We start from the raw sequence: 18,019 nt of genomic DNA, 5'->3' as shown, positions 1-18,019 counted from the left end.
TATGCCCAAATCCTAGACATACTTCTTGTGCATTATTATTGTTTTTCAGCAGCAGGCCCAAGTGTTTCCAATTTTGTTTTTCAGGTTCTACTAAAAAATGCAACTTCTGTGCCTCTTGAAGTGCGTTTTGATATTCCATTTGGTGTGTCTCCAAAGGTATTGAGATTGGAAGGAAAGTATTATTTTTTCTCCATTATTAGTCCTACTGAATTTGTGCCATTGAGCTTTGCAATAATTTCTTTTTCCAGATTCTAGATCCTATATATCCAGGGAAGGAGTTTCCTCTGCCTTTGCATTTGGCTGAAGCAGGTCGAATGAGATGGCGCCCTCTTGGCGATACTTACCTTTGGAGTGAGGCTTATAACGTCTCAAATTTAGTTTTGAACGAGAGTAGGACTAATCTTCTGCGTTCCTTTATGTGCTATCCATCTCATCCTAGCAGTGCTCCTTTCCGCTGCTGCATATCAGTTGATAATAGGTCCTTGCCTGCAGTCAATGGACTGAAGAGAAGTTTCCCTTGTGAGGATAGTGCCAAAACCTCCAATAAAAGCTACAGGAAAGAATCAAATGACTTGCAGATGTCAAAAAAACGATTGATGCATCTGGTGATCTTAACTAGCCCATTAGTGTTCAAAAATTATCTTCCAGTGACAGTTTCAGTGCTCATCGATAATGGTGGTATTACACGTAGTGCAGCACTTTCCAAGGTCTTTAGCATAACTTGTAGGTTTCCTAGTGTTCCATAAGCTGAACTTCTTCATTTGCTGGTGTTTTGAAAAATTTATTTGTGCTTTTTCAGGTTGAAACTTCTTTCTTTCACATCGATTCCTCAAATGACCTGACAATAACTTGTAGCATTGAGCGCTTTAGACCTTCAGTCCTCAAATTTCCACGTGCTGAAACATTTAGTGCAATGGCTAAGTTCAGTGGAACCAAGTTCTCTCTATCTGAAACTATTGCTTTTGATTCTGAGCCACTTGACGGTAATTTTATCTTCTTTTTGTAGAAGGATTAAAATATTTTTGTTTGTCTTCTCAAAACCTAATTCCTTGAGTATATTATTTATGGTTATAGGTCCTTTGTATGTCACCATGGAGAAAATAATGGATGCATTCTCAGGGGCTCGTGAAATATGCATTTCTGTTCCATTCTTGATATATAATTGCATTGGTTTTCCTCTTATTTTATCAAACTCTGTCAATGAGCTCAAGGGCAATAGTTGCATTGTAACTTCATGTTACGATTTGCATGAGCACGACCCAACGCTTGGCAGCAAAGTTGGGTTGAGTATGCTTTCTTCTACTCAGGATCTCCTTAAAGCTCCAAGGAATTCTCATCTAGCATTCAGTTCATTAAGAAATAAAATTGACAAGAAAGCTGTTGACTCCAAACTGTATAACAAATTCTCGAGTCCATATGGTCCATCAAAATTGTGCCATGGGTGTGCTGAGATGCCTGACTTGGATGCTTCAAGATCATCACTTCATATGCCTAAGGATGAGTCTGGTACAAACAGACAATTAAAGTTGAAACCAGACATGAACTCTTCTGATTTTGAGGGAATTGATTGTAAGAAGGCCAATCCTTGCATGTACTCTCCTGGTCAGATTTCTAGTTCTGGTGAAATATTGGTCAGGTTGAGTAGATGCCTGCCTGATACTGTTTCCAAAGAAATCCCCAGTTCTTTGTGGTCGAGCCCATTTTTGCTTGTTCCACCAACTGGTTCAACTAGTGTAGTTGTTCCTCAGCTGTGTGGAAATGCTGGGTACCTGGTATCTGTTAGTGCTGTTGCTGCACCATTTCCTGGAAGGACAAAGATTATAACATTTCAGCCAAGGTATTGAGCAGGGATCATCATGAATTTGATTCTATGTGTTTTCTAGTTGTTATCTGGTTAGCTTGAGCAGATTGTTCTTCTTCTCAGTTCATATCGTCTTGATACCTGTATTTCCCTATTTCTCCAGGTATGTTATCAGCAATGCATGCAGCAGGGCCTTGTTTTACAAGCAAAAGGGTACTGATCGAGTTTTTCTTCTTGAAGCTGGACAACATTCTCATATTCAGTGCATAGATATAGCCAGGTAAATGTATCATGTGACTAGAATTCTATCTTCTTGAATGGGAGATATTGACCCTTGCATGAGGCTAAATCCCAATTCGCAATACCTGATTGAAATTTTATTAGTTTTCATACTTTTAGGTATCTTGGTTTCTGATGATATGAGAGCCATCGAATTGGATATTTTGGTTCTCAAACTTTGTTTCTAAGTCCTATATGTTCTTAGAATTCAGTAGTTTCAAGCCTATTTCTTAGTGCTATTAAACTACCTTCTGCACCATATAGAATGTATGGTCTCATAGACAAGAAGCAAAGAAAGGTATGAGGCTGAATAACTTAGTTGAATGAATTATAGTAAGTGTAGAATGTGAAGGAGCTTTCACTTAAAATGGAAAATGTCTTCACAACAGAATTGCTGCTGTCGAATTATATGCCATTTTGCCTTCCTGGGTCGCGCACATATCCACCCAAACAAAACCAGCAAAATAAAAATCTATAATAGAGAATACAAGCCTACAAAGTATAGTGCTTTCCTGTTTTTTAATATTCACGCTCTTAAATTCTCCAGGGAGTTTCTTGTTTGTATTCGTTTTCATGAACCTGGATCGCAGTGGTCAGGTTGCTTCTCACCAGAGCATCTAGGTGATACTCAGGTTAAAATGTGGAATTATGCATCTGGTTCTGTAAACATGATCCGTGCGGAAGTGCAGAGTGCTGATGTTTCCATTGAAGATAACAAGGTAGTTGGAAGTGCTCATGGAAATTCTGGAACGAACTTGATACTCTTATCTGATGATGATACAGGCTTTATGCCCTACAGGATTGACAACTTTTCAATGGAGGTTGGTAATCATTTGATCCTTGCTTTGACAAGAATGGTATTTTATCATGTAGTAGCAGCAAGGCATTTGAAGTTTTCTAAGGTTTTGACTTTTTCTCATGATCTCTAATCTTTTAATGTCGCTCTATTTTTGCGAAATTCATAATCTTACTAATTGGTTTGCATGGATTCACTTTTTCCTTTTCGTTATTCTTTCTGTTACTTGACTTGTGGCTATTAACTGACATGGACTTCTACATTTATTTTTGTTTGGGTTTTGTCTTATTATTTTTGCCCTATTTAGTTGTCAAGAAGAATTATCATACTGGCCTTAAAAGCTTGGGTTGCATAAGATCTTTTGAAATATACAGACAAAAATTGCAGTTTGGATGAGCTTTTCTTTTTTATATCTAAAGAACCCTGTTCTTTGCTATGTTACTCAGACTTGGGTATGGGAGTCTGTGAACACTGGTGTTCTAGTGCAAAATGAAGCAGGGCAAAGTGAAGGGTCCGAGTAACAGAGGTGTTTGGCATGCATGCACTAAAAAAGGAGAAAAAAAAGCGGGAGGGGGGGAAGCTTAGGCTTTAGTATGATCTCTCTTGCTCACAACACCCAGAGACATGCATGAAATGTATTCTGGTCTTATTCCTTCAGTCAATAAACAGACGGAATGTGTTTTTAGATTCATGTAGGTGGTGTAATGGTCCTTCAACTAGTTATTTTATGAGATCTTGATTATGACATTGCCTTCTTTTGCTTATTGTAGAGACTACGAGTTTACCAACAAAGATGTGAAACCTTTGAAACTATGGTTCACTCTTACACATCTCAACCTTATGCATGGGATGAACCTTGCTTTCCACACCGTCTGACTGTTGAGGTATGACCTTTTGTGAACTCCAGATGACATTTTATTTCTGAATTCTCCTCTTCTGTTGTTTCTATACATGTTTGTGTCCAATTAATCAGGTGCTTGGTGAGCGCATTATAGGGATATATACACTTGATGATGTCAAGGATTACTCACCAGTATACTTACCTGCAACTCTTGAGGTAATCTTATGGTGTGCGCTAATCCTTTTGAAAATATATTGCACTTCAGCATACTTCATATAAGTTGTGTAGTTAAAAATTATCTTTATGCCACATATGAATTTCCCGTAGCTTATTAAAAGTCTTGCTCTTCTACTTGCTGTCTGCAATTGTTGGTGGATAGATTCAGACTTCAGGCTTGTCTATCCTTTGAGAATTGAGTTTTGATGATCCCATTTTGATCCATCAGAATTTTTGCAATCTTTCTCAACTGGAATGTCTGATTGTGTGTTTTGAACACTATACAAAGTTATTTTAAGCAGCTTCATTTACTTAGACAAGGGCCAGAATTTCAATTTAATTGCACATATCCACACTTCAGCATCAAAGCTTCTCTCAATGCAAACCTTACCCCTTCCTGAACCACAAAAAAAAAAAAAAGTTAAGAGTTAGACTAGGGTAACGCACCCATTGTACAAAACAGGGGAAAAAAAGATAAAAACAAGTGTGTGCAACATAAACCGGATGATATCGTTGGTGAGTAATTGAAACGGTTGTGCCAGAATTGACAATTGACATTGTGGAATTAGCGTAGCATTCAAGTCAAAGAATTTCTGCATGCAAATGTTTTCTGATCAAGGAATATATAACTAATCCATGATGGTAACGTGTTTTTATGTATTCTTTTAGTCCCTTTCTGCCTTTTTGTCGACATTCTACATCTTTTGTAGTGATAAAATTTCTATATTTTTTGTTCGTTCTAAACAAAACTCGGCATTTGTGTTTCTTTAATTCATGACTGGGATGAATGTACTGTCAGGATGAGCTGTCATTTGTATTATCTTTTGCAGAAACCTGAAAGAACTTTGCTGGTTTCTGTTCATTCTGAAGGAGCAATTAAGGTACGCATGCTGTACTTGATATATTTATTATGCCTTATTTTTCCTTCAGTTTTCAGGAATGATCATATTTAGCTGTAACATTATGGCAGGTCCTCAGCATTATTGATTCCAGCCACCATGTTTTGAATGATTTGCCTACTTCAGACACCTTTAAGTTTAAAATTAAGCAAAAAGAAGCCCAAAAACGTGAAAGTTTTGGTCCTTTTAACCAAAAGATATTAGTTGACATTCCCTTTATTGGGATCTCTCTAATGAATTCCTACCCAGAGGTATGTAAAAACGTATCAAATTTTTACATAGCTGCTGAAACAATCCAATTACATGGATCAGTGCTTATATTTTTGTGCTTCTATTATGTTGTAGGAGTTGCTCTTTCTTTGTGCAAAGAATTCAAGAATTGATCTTATTCAGAGTGTTGATCAACAAAAGTTTTGCTTGCATATCTCATTCTTGCAAATTGATAACCAGTTGCCAAGCACTCCATATCCTGTCATTTTGTCCTTTGACAAGTGCTATAAAGGCAATAAGGACGATAGGAAAAAGATTACAGGTCAAATTGATTCTGATAGGTTGCAAGAACCAGTGATCAACCTATCTGTGGCAAAGTGGAGGACCAAAAATATGTCGTTGGTGTCATTTGAACATATTAACTTAAGGTTTCTGCTGTTCTATCAATTATGTCTAATATGTTAAGAAGCACTACAGAACTTGTTCTCTATGATAAATTTAAGTAGTAGTATTTAAACTTTGTTTTTATGAACAATGATTGCAGAGTGACAGATTTTCATCTTGAGCTTGAGCAAGATTTGGTGTTAAGTCTATTAAGATACTTCAAAACTATGCAAATGAGGTTCCAAACCAGGGTTCTGCAGCAAGTAGATTCTACACTTTATCCATCTTTTTCTGACCCTGGTATTGTCAAGGATACTAATGCACAAATTCAGGCCCTTGTTACTACTTCATATCAAGAAGAGTGGAGAAGCTCTTCGCTTCCTCCAGTAATACCTATTGGAGCTCCCTGGCAGCAAATTCACCTTCTAGCGAGAAAGCAGAAGAAAATATATGTTGAACTGCTTGATCTGGCACCAATTAAGATGACTTTAAGGTTTTCCGTTTATCTGCTTTTTTTTCTTTCTCTTTGTAGTTCTCCTGAGATAAACAAACCCTGACCTGTATGATGTGTTACTTGCTCCAGCTTTTCCAGCAGCCCATGGATGCTTCGAAGTGGGGTCCTTGCATTGGGAGAATCCCTCATCCATGTAAGCAAAAGCTTTCAGGAAATTATGTTAAATTTTTCTGATGTGAAGGTGATTAAAGTTCTTGATGTAGCTTTATCTGTTGCTAATACTGATGACACTGAAATACAGAGGGGTTTTATGGCCCTAGCAGACGTCGAGGGTGCAAATATTCACCTTAAAGAGCTAATTCTTTCTCATCAGCTGGCTAGCTGGGAATCCATCCAGGAGATCCTTATCAGGCATTACAGTAGGCAGTCTCTTCATGAGATGTACAAGGTAATCTCTAAGTGGTGTCTCTGCATCTCTTAGAATCTGATCGGCTCATAGTTACATTCCATTTATTCTTCCAAGGTATCTTGTCCCTTGTTTTCTTGTCCTTCAGCATCAGGAACTGAGACGGTTTGGCAATTAGAATATCAGCTTATTGGACTATTATGTTCTGATCTGTAGGAAGATTGAGAGATTTCGAGCCTGAAGAGTGAGAATTTGTGCTTTTCAGGGTGCTTTATGTTTATTTGACCCAATACTCGTGCTCTAGCTCTTCAAATGATCTTTTGATTGTATAATACTATCACATAGAACATTACAGTGTGGAACTTGACTTTCCTGCATGAAGCGTTTGTCAGTTTTCTTCTTCTTTGTGACCAACATCCCGCAGAGCCTTTGGAACTGCTACAGTTTTAGACCTTGAACGTCAACTTGCCAATTATACTAATATGTCAAAGTCTCTTGGGAGCATCTTTAAGATTATCAGAATCCATTGCAACACAATTGTAAAAGCCATATAATTCTCCCTTTGGTGACAGAGTTGCTTTGAACTTCGAAAGAAGTAATATGCCCGGTAGCTCGCTGTATGTAAAACCAACACTAATCTGACATAAGGACTGGTAGAAGTTGCCAAATTTTTCATTTTTTTTACAAAGCAAACATGTCTGTGATAGCCATTTTCCAACTCAGATGACAAATAGCTTCATGCAGATTGCTGAAGTCAGAGAGAACATAGTGAGGCAGCAAAGTTATGTATAGAGGGATATATCTACAATAAGGTACAGGGCGAGAAGTTGGATGTAGGTGTTGGAATCTAAGCCAGATGATGGTGTAGTTACCGAATCTAATGATGACAAATAAAACCCTGGAGTGATTGGTCTTTGACTAGAAGTGCCTGGTGGTGAAAAGGATGGAGCAGGTAACTAAGGAAAAGGAAGAGCTAACTCTGAGCTAGCTCATTTTGTATATTGTGGTAAGAGGAAAAGAAAGTGGCAATGCAGCATATAAAGAAGTAGATAACATGTTGTGATACTTGGATTCCAAAACTTTCCCAATAAAGTAATGCTCCTGCCACTGTCTATCTCTCTCATTGACCAGTACTAGTTCGAATTGGACAAAAATTGGTGAGTGAACCAGTCTTTTGACCTGTTCCTTAAGTTCAAAAAGTTTTTGTCTTACACAAAAATTAGACAACAAGCTTTTTCTGAAGAATGTAAATCAATTGAGCACTCAATCCTTTTTGAGTCTTCAGATTATACTTTCCTATATAGTGGGGTTGATGAAGGCATAGATTGAAAAAGAATGCAGTGAGATGCATATCTTTTATTTTGGTGCTTTTCTAGTAATTGGTTTGTATGTCCTGGATTATTGGCTTTCCAGCCTTTTAGAATTTATGCTGAAAGTACGTGCAAGTCCAATCTCCAAGTGTGGAATGTTTTGATGTGTTTTTTCCCTAGTAGAATTGGCTTTCATCACATCAAATTAGGGACATTAGGCTCATTAGCTTGTTTTTTCCATCTTAGCCTGCCTCATAATTTTTTTGATACTTGGAGACTCTAAATTTATCCTGTGGAGTATTCTTCTCTAATCTGATGAGAATTAGGGAACAATGACCTTGGCCTCCCTCTCAATCTCAATTAGCTGGACAGAGAACCAGTGCTGTTCACATATACATCCATGTCTCTTGTATGAAGAAAAATTACTTTGAACTCTGCATGTGCTAAAACTGTATTTTAGATATTATTCTCTGATTGTCTTTTTTTGTTTTTCTTAAATCAGCAGTGTTAGCAACATATTAAGCTTTTATTGTTTATCTATAGTTGTTTGGTTCTGCTGGCCTTATTGGCAATCCTTTGGGATTTGCGAGGAGCGTCAGTCTTGGGATAAAAGATTTTGTATCAGTTCCTGTCCAGAATGTTTTTCAAGTAAGTTTATACTACTCTTTGCTAAGACTATGATTAACCTTATATAGTGGAATTAACAATGGCTCCTGCAGAGCCCTGTAGGACTCCTTACAGGCATGGCACAAGGCACCACCAGTCTTCTGAGTAACACACTCTATGCGATAAGTGATGCTGCGAGTCAATTCAGCAGAGCAGCACATAAGGTACTTGTTACCTAGCAATACTTGAAACGTGTAATTGTTATTGACTTCTTAGTGGTAACACAAATCTCCACTTCCAGGGTATTGTTGCTTTTGCATTGGATAACCAGAATGTTGGGCAGATGGGAAGGGAAAAAAAGGGAATTTCAACTAATAGCAAAGGTGTAATTAATGAATTTTTGGAGGTGCGTTTCTCTGTTATCACAATTCTCATAATACTTGTTGATTGCTTTGATAAATTGAAATTTGTGTTCATTTGCTTGTATTATCCAAAAACTTCATTCAATAACTTGATGTGATTAGATGTAAATGAGCAATTTCTGGCACTTCTTTTGTAGTAGTTCTAGTCATGCATTTGCATAGAAAATGGTGAAAAAGATTAGTACTGACTAAATTTGTACCATTCACTAATTTTAACTTCTCTCATGTATAGATGGTAACATTTAAATATTGAAACTGTTCACTATTACAGAGTAAGCATCAATCAAAGTACAATATAAGTTTGTTCCGTCAAGGAAATTTCTTTGGGTAATCATTATTTTTAACTGGTTAGATTATTGCACACAATTTTATTAGTATAGTAATTTCAGGAATGGAACACCTGTGAAATTGGTTGTTTCCAAATGCACGGGTAATAATTAATAATGTTTATATGGAGGCTGTTCATGGGAACTTGGCGAAAGATATCTTGAAAGACAAGATGAGAGTATTAAGTTTTTTCTGGTAAGATGATTTTGTTTTCGATCAGTAATTGTAAAAAGAATATGCACAAAATTAGAAAATGAAACGGAAAGCAAAATATATCCAATAACACTAACAAATGGATTTAGCTAACAAGTATCAACACATAAATTCACCGTTCATCTGATATGGAGTACATAAATTGAAGTATCCAATAAAATTTCACTATTCACTGTTCACAAAGTAATATAATAGTTAATAGAGTAGTTAGGAATCGCATTACTGCAAAATGTAGTTCATTTAAAGTAGTATTATGAAAGTTTAAAGTGGAGAAGTTGGCAATTGTATTACTACATTAGAGAGACTATCCTCATGGAGAGTGAAGCAGTATATCCAGCCATAGTTGATCTAATAGAAACCATGAATTCAGCAGGAATTTAGCCCTTTTTCAACAGTAACATCAAAATCTGTTGGGCTTCGTAAAGTGATTTGATTGCTTCTTCTAGAGTTGCTGGTCCTTTCAGCTGCATGAGTGATGATTGGCCCATATCACATTTTTATTTGTTTCTATATCAACCATCATACACTACCTATGTTTTACAAGAATATACAAGTGAGCCATAAGAATGATTGTTCAAATATTAATGGACTTTAAGCTTCCCATTTCAGGGGCTTACTGGCCTTCTCCAATCACCTGTTCAAGGTGCTGAAAAACATGGCCTACCTGGAGTTGTTTCAGGTAATGTTTCTGGTTGTTCTGTTATATCTTTGTACTCATTGTGCCTTTTCCCTTGGACTGTTGGTAGTCCAAAATCAACTAGCTGATTCTGGCGACTGATTCCTAAAGTTTTACATATTCCCTTCCTCATTCTCTATTTGTCCATGCAGGCATTGCTCTAGGTGTAACAGGACTTGTGGCAAAACCAGCAGCCAGTATCCTTGAGGTTACTGGAAAAACAGCACAAAGCATCAGAAACCGAAGCAAAATTCCTCACGTCGGTTCACAGCGATTTAGAGTACGCCTACCAAGGGCTTTAAGTGAAGGATGTGCACTGAAGCCTTATTCTTGGGAGGAAGCCATTGGAACAGCTGTGCTTAGGAATGCTGAAAATGTTGTGAAACTGGGAGACCAGATCTTAATCATGTGTAAGGCACTTAGACAGGGTGGTAAATTCGTCATTGTCACAGACAGAAGTATCTTGGTGGTGAGTTGCTCCAGTCTGGTTGATTTGGGTAAGCCCGATTTCCTGGGGGTTCCGGCCAGCCCAGAGTGGGCCGTAGAAGCAGATATTGGAATGGACAGTGTAATTCATGCCACTATTGATGAATGCGCAGTACACATAGTAGGAAGCAGTATGGATACCTTCTCGAGGGCATCCCCGCACCAGCAGCAGAAGCACAGTCAGGGAAGTCGGGTAAAGCGGTGGAACAATTATCAGAGTCCTCTTCCTCTATTCCAGACTAACTTAGAGTTTGCCTGCAAAGAAGATGCGCAGGACCTTCTACAAATGCTTTTGTCTACTATTGAGAAGGGAAAAGACAGAGGCTGGGGCAGGACCTACATTCTGCACCAAAGCAATCTCAAATAGCCAAACTGGAGGCAGACTTCTTCCATTCGCAATTCAAATGAATATATTTTTCGCCTGCCACTGATTTTTAACGATGCCAGCTCATTGCTGAAGTGAGTTCCAAGCTGTGTACATTAAGCTTCTTGTTGTACATTTTGTACATATTTGTACATTTCATTCGTAGTTCAGCTTTCTAGGTCTTTTTCTTCGTCGCGAGCAAAATTCAGAGTCCAACCACACATAGGTCTGTGTTCTTGAAGATCCCTTGTTTAAGGAGTAATGCTTCCAGTATAGAAATCTTTTTTGTAAACCTTGCCACCCTTTTCACCCTAACAATGCTTCCAATATCATATAGATTACAAAAGGCAAACTTACTGTATTCGACATAACATGTAAATGCAGGGTCTTGTCCATCCTTAGATAAACCAAGCAAAAAATCGAATTTCACCTCCCTGAATATCATATTAGGTACATAAGACCACCTTGCACTCCCTCCCCTCTTGTCTTGTATTCTAAACATTTGTGGTCAGTTGTGAATCAAAAACACTTATCTTAGAAAAACTGAACCGTGATGGGCACCTTATAATTGTCAACCAACTCTCCCCAATTCGCAAAAGAAAATGTACAGTGGTGACATATGTACCACTGACCAGGTTTGTTGGGAAACAGTGAATTTAACGGAACAATTATGCCCCAAATTGTGTAGTTTCTCTAAGCATTCAACTGCCACAAATCAGTTCCATCAAAATGGGCTATGAATCCTCTGTTATACATTAGTGTGTAACACCTATGTTACACGTCTTGATGTATGGACGTCTGAGTTCAACTTAATTATGATAATTCAAAGGGAAGAAAATACGTGTCAACACATTAAAGTGTGTAATATGGATGTTACGTCTATTGTGTAACGAAAAAAGTTTTTTCATTCAACGCAATATTCTTGATATTTTTCAACTCCCCAACATCAATCTTAGTAGAAGGAAACCATCAAGAACACCAGCAATATTCTTGGTGCTCTTCAACTCGCCAACATCAATCTCTGCTTAAGCAAACACGCATCACTCTTAGTATGTTGAGCGAAATCTTCTTCTCACTAATCAGCGGCATCATTCTGAGCTCGAATTTGATCAGTTATTTGAGCTCTCGAATTGTGAAGATATGTGTATTTTGGTAAATATAGGTGTACATCCAAATGATGTCACCATGAGCCAATTTATAGAGCCTTTTCTATCATTGCTCCATGTGCAAGAAGACCTAGGTCTCACCATAATCCAACTTGCTTCACTCACCATGACTCGTTAGGTTGAGACTGAAACAGTAAAACCACTACATTGACCTGCAAAACGAATCAAATTGAATTAAATTTTAAACCTGTAAAGTTAGATTCAAAATTTTGGACTCAAACTCGAATTTTATTAGAGCTCAAAATTTAAGTTTGAGTTCAATTCAATTTAACATTCGATAAGCTTGAGTTCCATTCGAGAGTTTGAAAATTTATTTAATTTTAATATTAAATTATAACAAATACATATTAATATTTATATAATAAAATGAATAATTTTATATTAAATATTAAAAAATTATCCAAGCCTTATCCTTAAGGAGCTGAACATGCACAAGTTCAAATTGCATTTGATACCTTAATCAAATCCTAATTTCTGTTTAAATTTGCGCTCGAGCTAGTTGAAGATCGAATTAAAATCTACCATTTTTTGAATTAAATCTCAATTGTTCGTTTACAACCGTATCACTACCATCTCTTAACCTAGCAATGCATGTGTTTTTCTTGTTTAGGTTAAAGCGAAACTCGAATTGTATGATTTTTTAATCAATTTTCTTTTTAGTGTTCGTCATTTCCTCTTTTAACATATTCACATGAAAATTTTTTATCACTTCACATGAAAGTTGATAATTTGACAAGATTGGGGGTTTCGACCTTTGGCAAAGTTTTTTTTCTTTGGGATATAATCCATGGATTAGTTATCATGATCCATTTGATTGGCACGTTTTTCATGAGTTTATCTAAAAATTAGTGTAGTTTACTGTAATTGTTTTAGAATTTACTGCAATTGCAGCAGGGAAAATTTGGTGTATTGAGAAAAAAAAAATAAAAACACCCCATCTCCATCACCACTAGGAATGGCAACCGGGGGAGGGGGGGGGTGGAGTCCCTCATCCCGTTGCCCAAACATTCCCCCCTCGTCGGTGCCTACTTGGGCTAATAGAATAAATGTATAATTAGTAAAAGTGTAATTGGTAATTGAGTATAAATGTATTAGTATATATGTAATGTACATGCCAAACTCAAGCTGAAATTGGGCTATCCAACCAATTGTACCTGATTGAAAACTTTATAATAGCACAAGAGGTGAATTGATTCAATTAGACATTCATGTGAAAAAGAAACATTTTTTAAGGGGGTGGGGGGTTTATTAGAATTAACCCTTATAGTGACTATGGGTGACTAGTGTAATAACATGAAGAAGAAGGGCAACTTTTTTGAATGTGACCAACGTAAGATATAGCAAGATGGGAAAGTTACAAAGTGGGGTGGGCTATTGATATTTCAGCTTTCCTAAAAGTGCCAAATTCCACTTCCTTGATGAGAGTTGGCGCCAGCGGAAGGGAGAAAAGATGCACGTAATGATGAAGCAACTGGTGAGCATGGGGTTCCCCAACTCTCTGGCTGCTGAAGCTCTAAAGGCCGCCGGCGGCGACATCGTCAAGGCCACCGACTGGATTCTCAGCCGCAGCCAAACAACACCCAGTCCTCCTCATCGTCATACTGCTGATACTGCAATTGCTTTACAACCCCCTCAAATTCACCATGATAATAGCCCTTCTCCTCCTCCTCTTTCTCCTGCTGCTGCCTCCTCCAATTTCCAGCCCAAAATCGATCGCTTCTTTCACTTCCGTTGCAAAACTCAAACCCCAACGCCCGCTACTTCTTCTTCTTCTAAATCCCAACTATGCAAGGAGGAGGTGGTGCAGCAGCAGCAGCATGATCATGCTGATGAAGACGTTCTTGATGATGATGACCATCACTTACAGGGAGGGAAGAGGCCTAGGCTAAGCAGCTCCCCGCAAGAACGTGATAATTATGGTAGTAAACAACAGCCCTCCTCCTCGCCGGTGGCATTTCCACGTGAACCCTTGTCGGAGCTGATGAGGCCATCCACCCTTGACCAAGTGGTTGGCCAAGAACACCTTCTGGGCCCCAATTCCGCCCTCCGCTCCGCCATTCGACATAGCCGCCTCCCTTCTATTGTCCTCTGGGGACCACCCGGCACCGGCAAGACCTCCATTGCCAGAGCCATTGTCAGTTCTTGCTCTGATGTCTACCGTTTTGTTCCCTTTTCAGCCGTGAATTCGGGGGTCAAGGAGGTCAGAGACGCGGTGGAGGAGGCTAGAAAGTGGAAATCAAAAAACTCCAAGATCGATAACAATAGGAGGATGAGGACTGTTCTTTTCATTGACGAGGTTCACAGGTTCAACAAGGCCCAACAGGACTCTCTCCTACCGGTGATTGAGGATGGCAGCATTGTTTTCATAGGTGCTACCACTGAGAACCCATCTTTCCATTTGATTACTCCATTATTGTCCCGTTGCACTGTGCTTGTCCTCAATCCCCTCAAACCCCACCACATTGCCACTCTCCTAAAGCGGGCCATTTCCGATTCCGATAAGGGACTCTCATCTTTCTCGAAAGTTCAAGTAGAGGATGAAGCCATTGAGTTCCTGGCAGCTCATTGTGACGGAGATGCAAGGGTGGCATTGAACAAATTGGAACTTTCGGCTACTACTGCAGCTACAGAGCGCTTTCATCAGAAAAAAGGAGGTGGAGGAGGAGAAGGATCGTTGGATTCAGATGTGCTTTCGATCACTGTAAGTCATGTCAAAGAGGCAATGCAGTCTAAGCATATAGCTTATGACAGGGACGGTGAAGAGCATTACAACCTCATCAGTGCGCTCCACAAGTCCATGAGAGGGAGTGATGCTGATGCGTCAATCTATTGGTTGGCCAGGATGCTGGAAGGAGGAGAACAGCCCCTGTACATTGCACGTCGCCTCATCAGATTTGCCAGTGAAGATGTAGGCTTGGCTGATCCATCTGCCCTTACTCAGGCTGTTGCTTGCTACCAAGCTTGTCACTTTATTGGCATGCCAGAGTGCAATGTGGTTCTAGCGCAATGCGTTGCCTACTTGGCTCTGGCTCCTAAATCAATTTCCGTCTACAGAGCAATTCAAGATGCACAGAAGGTAGCACGAGACTCTGTTGGGCAGAATGAGGGGGTGCCGCTTCACCTAAGGAATGCACCGACGAAGCTAATGAAGGAGATTGGATATGGGAAAGGCTATGTCTATCCTCCTGACAATCCTAAAGCTTCATCTCAGACCTATATGCCACCATCACTTCAAGGTTATAAATTCCTTCACTGGCCAAATGCTCCAGGGGCTGATTGATATCATGCGTTGGGTCTCCCACTATATTATTCTTTCTTTGTGGTTAGAACTCTTCATCCTTTTTCTATGTTTTCTTCCCTCCACCTCTTTAGATTTGTGTATAAACCTAGGATGCCTCATAGTCCCCTTGAAAGGAAAGGGTTACAAGAACTTTTGCACGTTTTTGAATCATCTGGTAAAATTGCAGCTTGTTTGTATGGTAGTTTTGTAGCTATTGAATTGGAATGAACTTGTAAAACTGCCATTTACTAGCAATGCTTTGTGGAATAGAATCTGATCATGATAAAGTGACATATTGTAGTGTATGTGCCCGCTGTATTTGTTATAAATATTTAACGTATGAGTCTATGTTAACTTATCTACAAGATCTAATAAAAGCACTTCTAGGGACTAAATTGAGGAAAGTAACTGATTCTGAAGGGTTGGGCATGTATTGCATATGCCAGTAATCATACCTCTACGGGGAATCAAGGCATTTTCCATTAGTTAGTTCAGTATGTATAGCATTGGAACCAGTTGGAGGAACTGTACTGAGGAAAGCAAAATTGAAGAAAAGATGATATAGGCAGTTGAATGCACAAAGAAATCATGTCACTTCCTAACCTCACCTTCCGTTAACCTTCAATTACATACTCCCTTGAATTAATAGGTGAATGACAAGCACAATTACAGCATTGAATGTGAGTCAAAAGAAAGATTTAGTGGACAGGTGTAGTACATTTACATCATGACTTGTGCATTTGATTCATTTCATCAAACAATATCTCCTAATTTTAGTTAATTGGATTTACAGAGTTGGTTAGCACCTTAATATGGACTCAGTTGCACCAGTGTCGCAGTCAAGATCCAAAAGGTTGTATGTTCTAATTTCCTTCATGTGTAAATGTCATTCCCAACAAGGGACCTAACAGTGTGTATTACGATGACTTCAAAATCAGCTGCTAAGCAACAAGATGCTTTTGTCACATATTTTATTATTCTCCCTTATTTTGTTGCTTGAAGTGCTCTTAGAACAAAATTTTTTTTGTTAGGACTGAGGTCAGCATGAATACCATTAGATCTGCTACAAGATCCCCTTCTTTTAGTTTTGTTCCTTATATTGTAGTTGTTTCTTTAACAATCTTTCTGGGTAAATTTTTGTGTTGCATTGAGTCCACAGACTTACTTGTAAGAAATTCTGGTGATATGTGATGTTACATTGCCAAAAATGATTATAATTTGTGATATCTACCTTGGCCAAAATCTGCTGTCTATCTCTGTCTGTGTTCATACACATCAATGCTACTTTTGACATATCTGTATCTTGATGTTGAGTCATAGTTGCATTGACCTTAATGATTAAATTGTTTAACATGTTGATAGATGTTATCTTTTTCCGATATAAATTGTCATTTTATCTTGTAATCCAGGTCTAGTCTTTTAACTTTATAAGTTGTTCTGAATTGTCTATGTGTGACCTATGCAGTATTATTTCAGTTTTTGTTTTTTGGTAAATATATTACCTGACACATTCCGTCGGCTGTCAGCGAGTCATCTCAAGATAAAAAGGTTATGCAACTTTTTCTCATGGAGTAGATTTATTTATTTCTTCTACATGTCACCTCTTTGTGCAATTCAACTTTAGTATTCAAACTAACTTAGTTTGCATAGTAGACTTAATCATCTACTTTTATTTTCTGATTTTATCACTTTCCAAAAGATATGAATGAAAATTTATGAATCACAAGTTTCAGCATTGTAGCCTGAAACTTCTAGTTCATGTGCACATGTTCTCAGTTTCTGATTTCATTTGTGCCTCCAAGCATTTTGGTTCTCAGCAACCACCTTTTGAATTCCATTATGCAAAATTAACTTCTGGAGATCCCTCTAGGAATCACGTATGCTTTCATTTCCATGGCAATAGGTGGCCGCGCACTCTTATTATATTTGAGAAATCAGAAAAATGTTGCTTGTGTAATAAATCTTTGGATATCAGGACTCTATTCTTCTTCGTTCCAAAAGGTGCTTGGCTACTCTTTGGATCCCCTTCATCAATGTTGTGCATGTGCATGCTTGTGTGTCTGGGTCTATGATTTACTGTTTATGTCCCGTCATGATCTAGAGACTGAATTGTGAAATTGCATGTTCATTGGTAACATATATGATTGTTTAGAAAGTTCGTTGGTGGAGTTAGAACACATTTTACTGATCAATTAGGCTGAAACTTTCATTGTTTCTTTGCCTCTTGATTTCAGATTTCGAAAACATTATTTATATTCAGTGTTTCATGAGAAGCTACGCCTAATATTTGAATCCGTTTAGAGACCACTTTTGCGCAGGTTTTAGGCGTATGAAAAGATTTGCTGTTGCTGCTGAACATAGTGAATTTGCAAGACATCAATACTAGTTCTGGTGGTTCTGTGAACTTGTTTTGTGGCTGAAGTTCCACTGTTTTTCTGTTTTCTTTTCCTCCCCATTTTGAATTTTGTTGTGACAAGGTGAAGGATGGATGTGACAAAGATTGAAGTTATCATCTTACAGCTTAGCTGTGAGCATTTGTTACTTGAAACTTGGAGATTATTCTGAGCTGTGGTTTGATCCCAATTCTAGTCCAAATCTGGTAGCAAAAGTTAGGATTAAGTTTTTTTTTTTTTTAATTAAAAAATACATCATTAGGTAGGATTAGGTCTTTATACGCTGTCACGTCAACGCAGACTTTTTGGACTTCATTCTAACTTTTTAAATATTAGCTCAAATAAAAATAAAAATAAAAATCAACCGATCCTTGTAATAAAAATTTGAAAGAGATGAGAGATTTGATGGGTTTCCATAATTCCCCTAAAATTCTAAAACTCACCGAAACTCTTTATAATGCATAAAAATAGTTATTTTGTACTCCACGAA

At 38.0% G+C, this 18,019-nt stretch overlaps 1 protein-coding gene and 1 non-coding gene across 7 annotated transcripts in view; both read left to right on the top strand.

The window, feature by feature from the left end:
* Positions 1-10,982, top strand: part of LOC113719357 (intermembrane lipid transfer protein VPS13) — a 48,161-nt gene extending 37,179 nt beyond the window's left edge. The window contains exons 30-48 of the transcript XR_011825183.1: positions 85-156; positions 249-707; positions 800-983; positions 1,075-1,837; positions 1,965-2,081; positions 2,628-2,901; positions 3,647-3,760; positions 3,850-3,933; positions 4,764-4,814; positions 4,904-5,083; positions 5,178-5,470; positions 5,587-5,919; positions 6,010-6,073; positions 6,182-6,328; positions 8,140-8,244; positions 8,316-8,426; positions 8,504-8,608; positions 9,774-9,843; positions 9,993-10,982. This is a non-coding gene — a transcript (intermembrane lipid transfer protein VPS13). The remainder of the gene's footprint in view (positions 1-84; positions 157-248; positions 708-799; positions 984-1,074; positions 1,838-1,964; positions 2,082-2,627; positions 2,902-3,646; positions 3,761-3,849; positions 3,934-4,763; positions 4,815-4,903; positions 5,084-5,177; positions 5,471-5,586; positions 5,920-6,009; positions 6,074-6,181; positions 6,329-8,139; positions 8,245-8,315; positions 8,427-8,503; positions 8,609-9,773; positions 9,844-9,992) is intronic.
* Positions 10,983-13,178: 2,196 nt separating this feature from the next.
* LOC113719552 (uncharacterized) lies at positions 13,179-17,719 on the top strand. 6 transcript variants are annotated; one of them, XR_011825339.1, is made up of 3 exons: positions 13,179-15,178; positions 15,930-15,989; positions 17,455-17,719. XR_011825339.1 is itself a non-coding variant. In XM_072072508.1 (2 exons), exon 1 carries the CDS (start codon positions 13,307-13,309, stop codon positions 15,134-15,136), a length of 1,830 nt encoding a protein of 609 aa, XP_071928609.1. In that variant the 5' UTR covers positions 13,179-13,306; the 3' UTR covers positions 15,137-15,178; positions 17,455-17,719. The 6 variants fall into 6 exon arrangements, 3 of the variants coding, with proteins under 3 accessions (XP_071928609.1, XP_071928608.1, XP_071928607.1); XR_011825338.1 differs by having other exon boundaries at positions 17,438-17,719; XR_011825337.1 differs by having other exon boundaries at positions 17,371-17,719.
* Positions 17,720-18,019: the final 300 nt, after the last annotated feature.

This window comes from Coffea arabica, chromosome 11e (assembly GCF_036785885.1).
Source record: "Coffea arabica cultivar ET-39 chromosome 11e, Coffea Arabica ET-39 HiFi, whole genome shotgun sequence".
NCBI classification, from domain to species: domain Eukaryota; kingdom Viridiplantae; phylum Streptophyta; class Magnoliopsida; order Gentianales; family Rubiaceae; genus Coffea; species Coffea arabica.
Note: the sequence above shows the minus strand (reverse complement) of the source record. Positions and strands in the feature narration are given on the sequence as shown.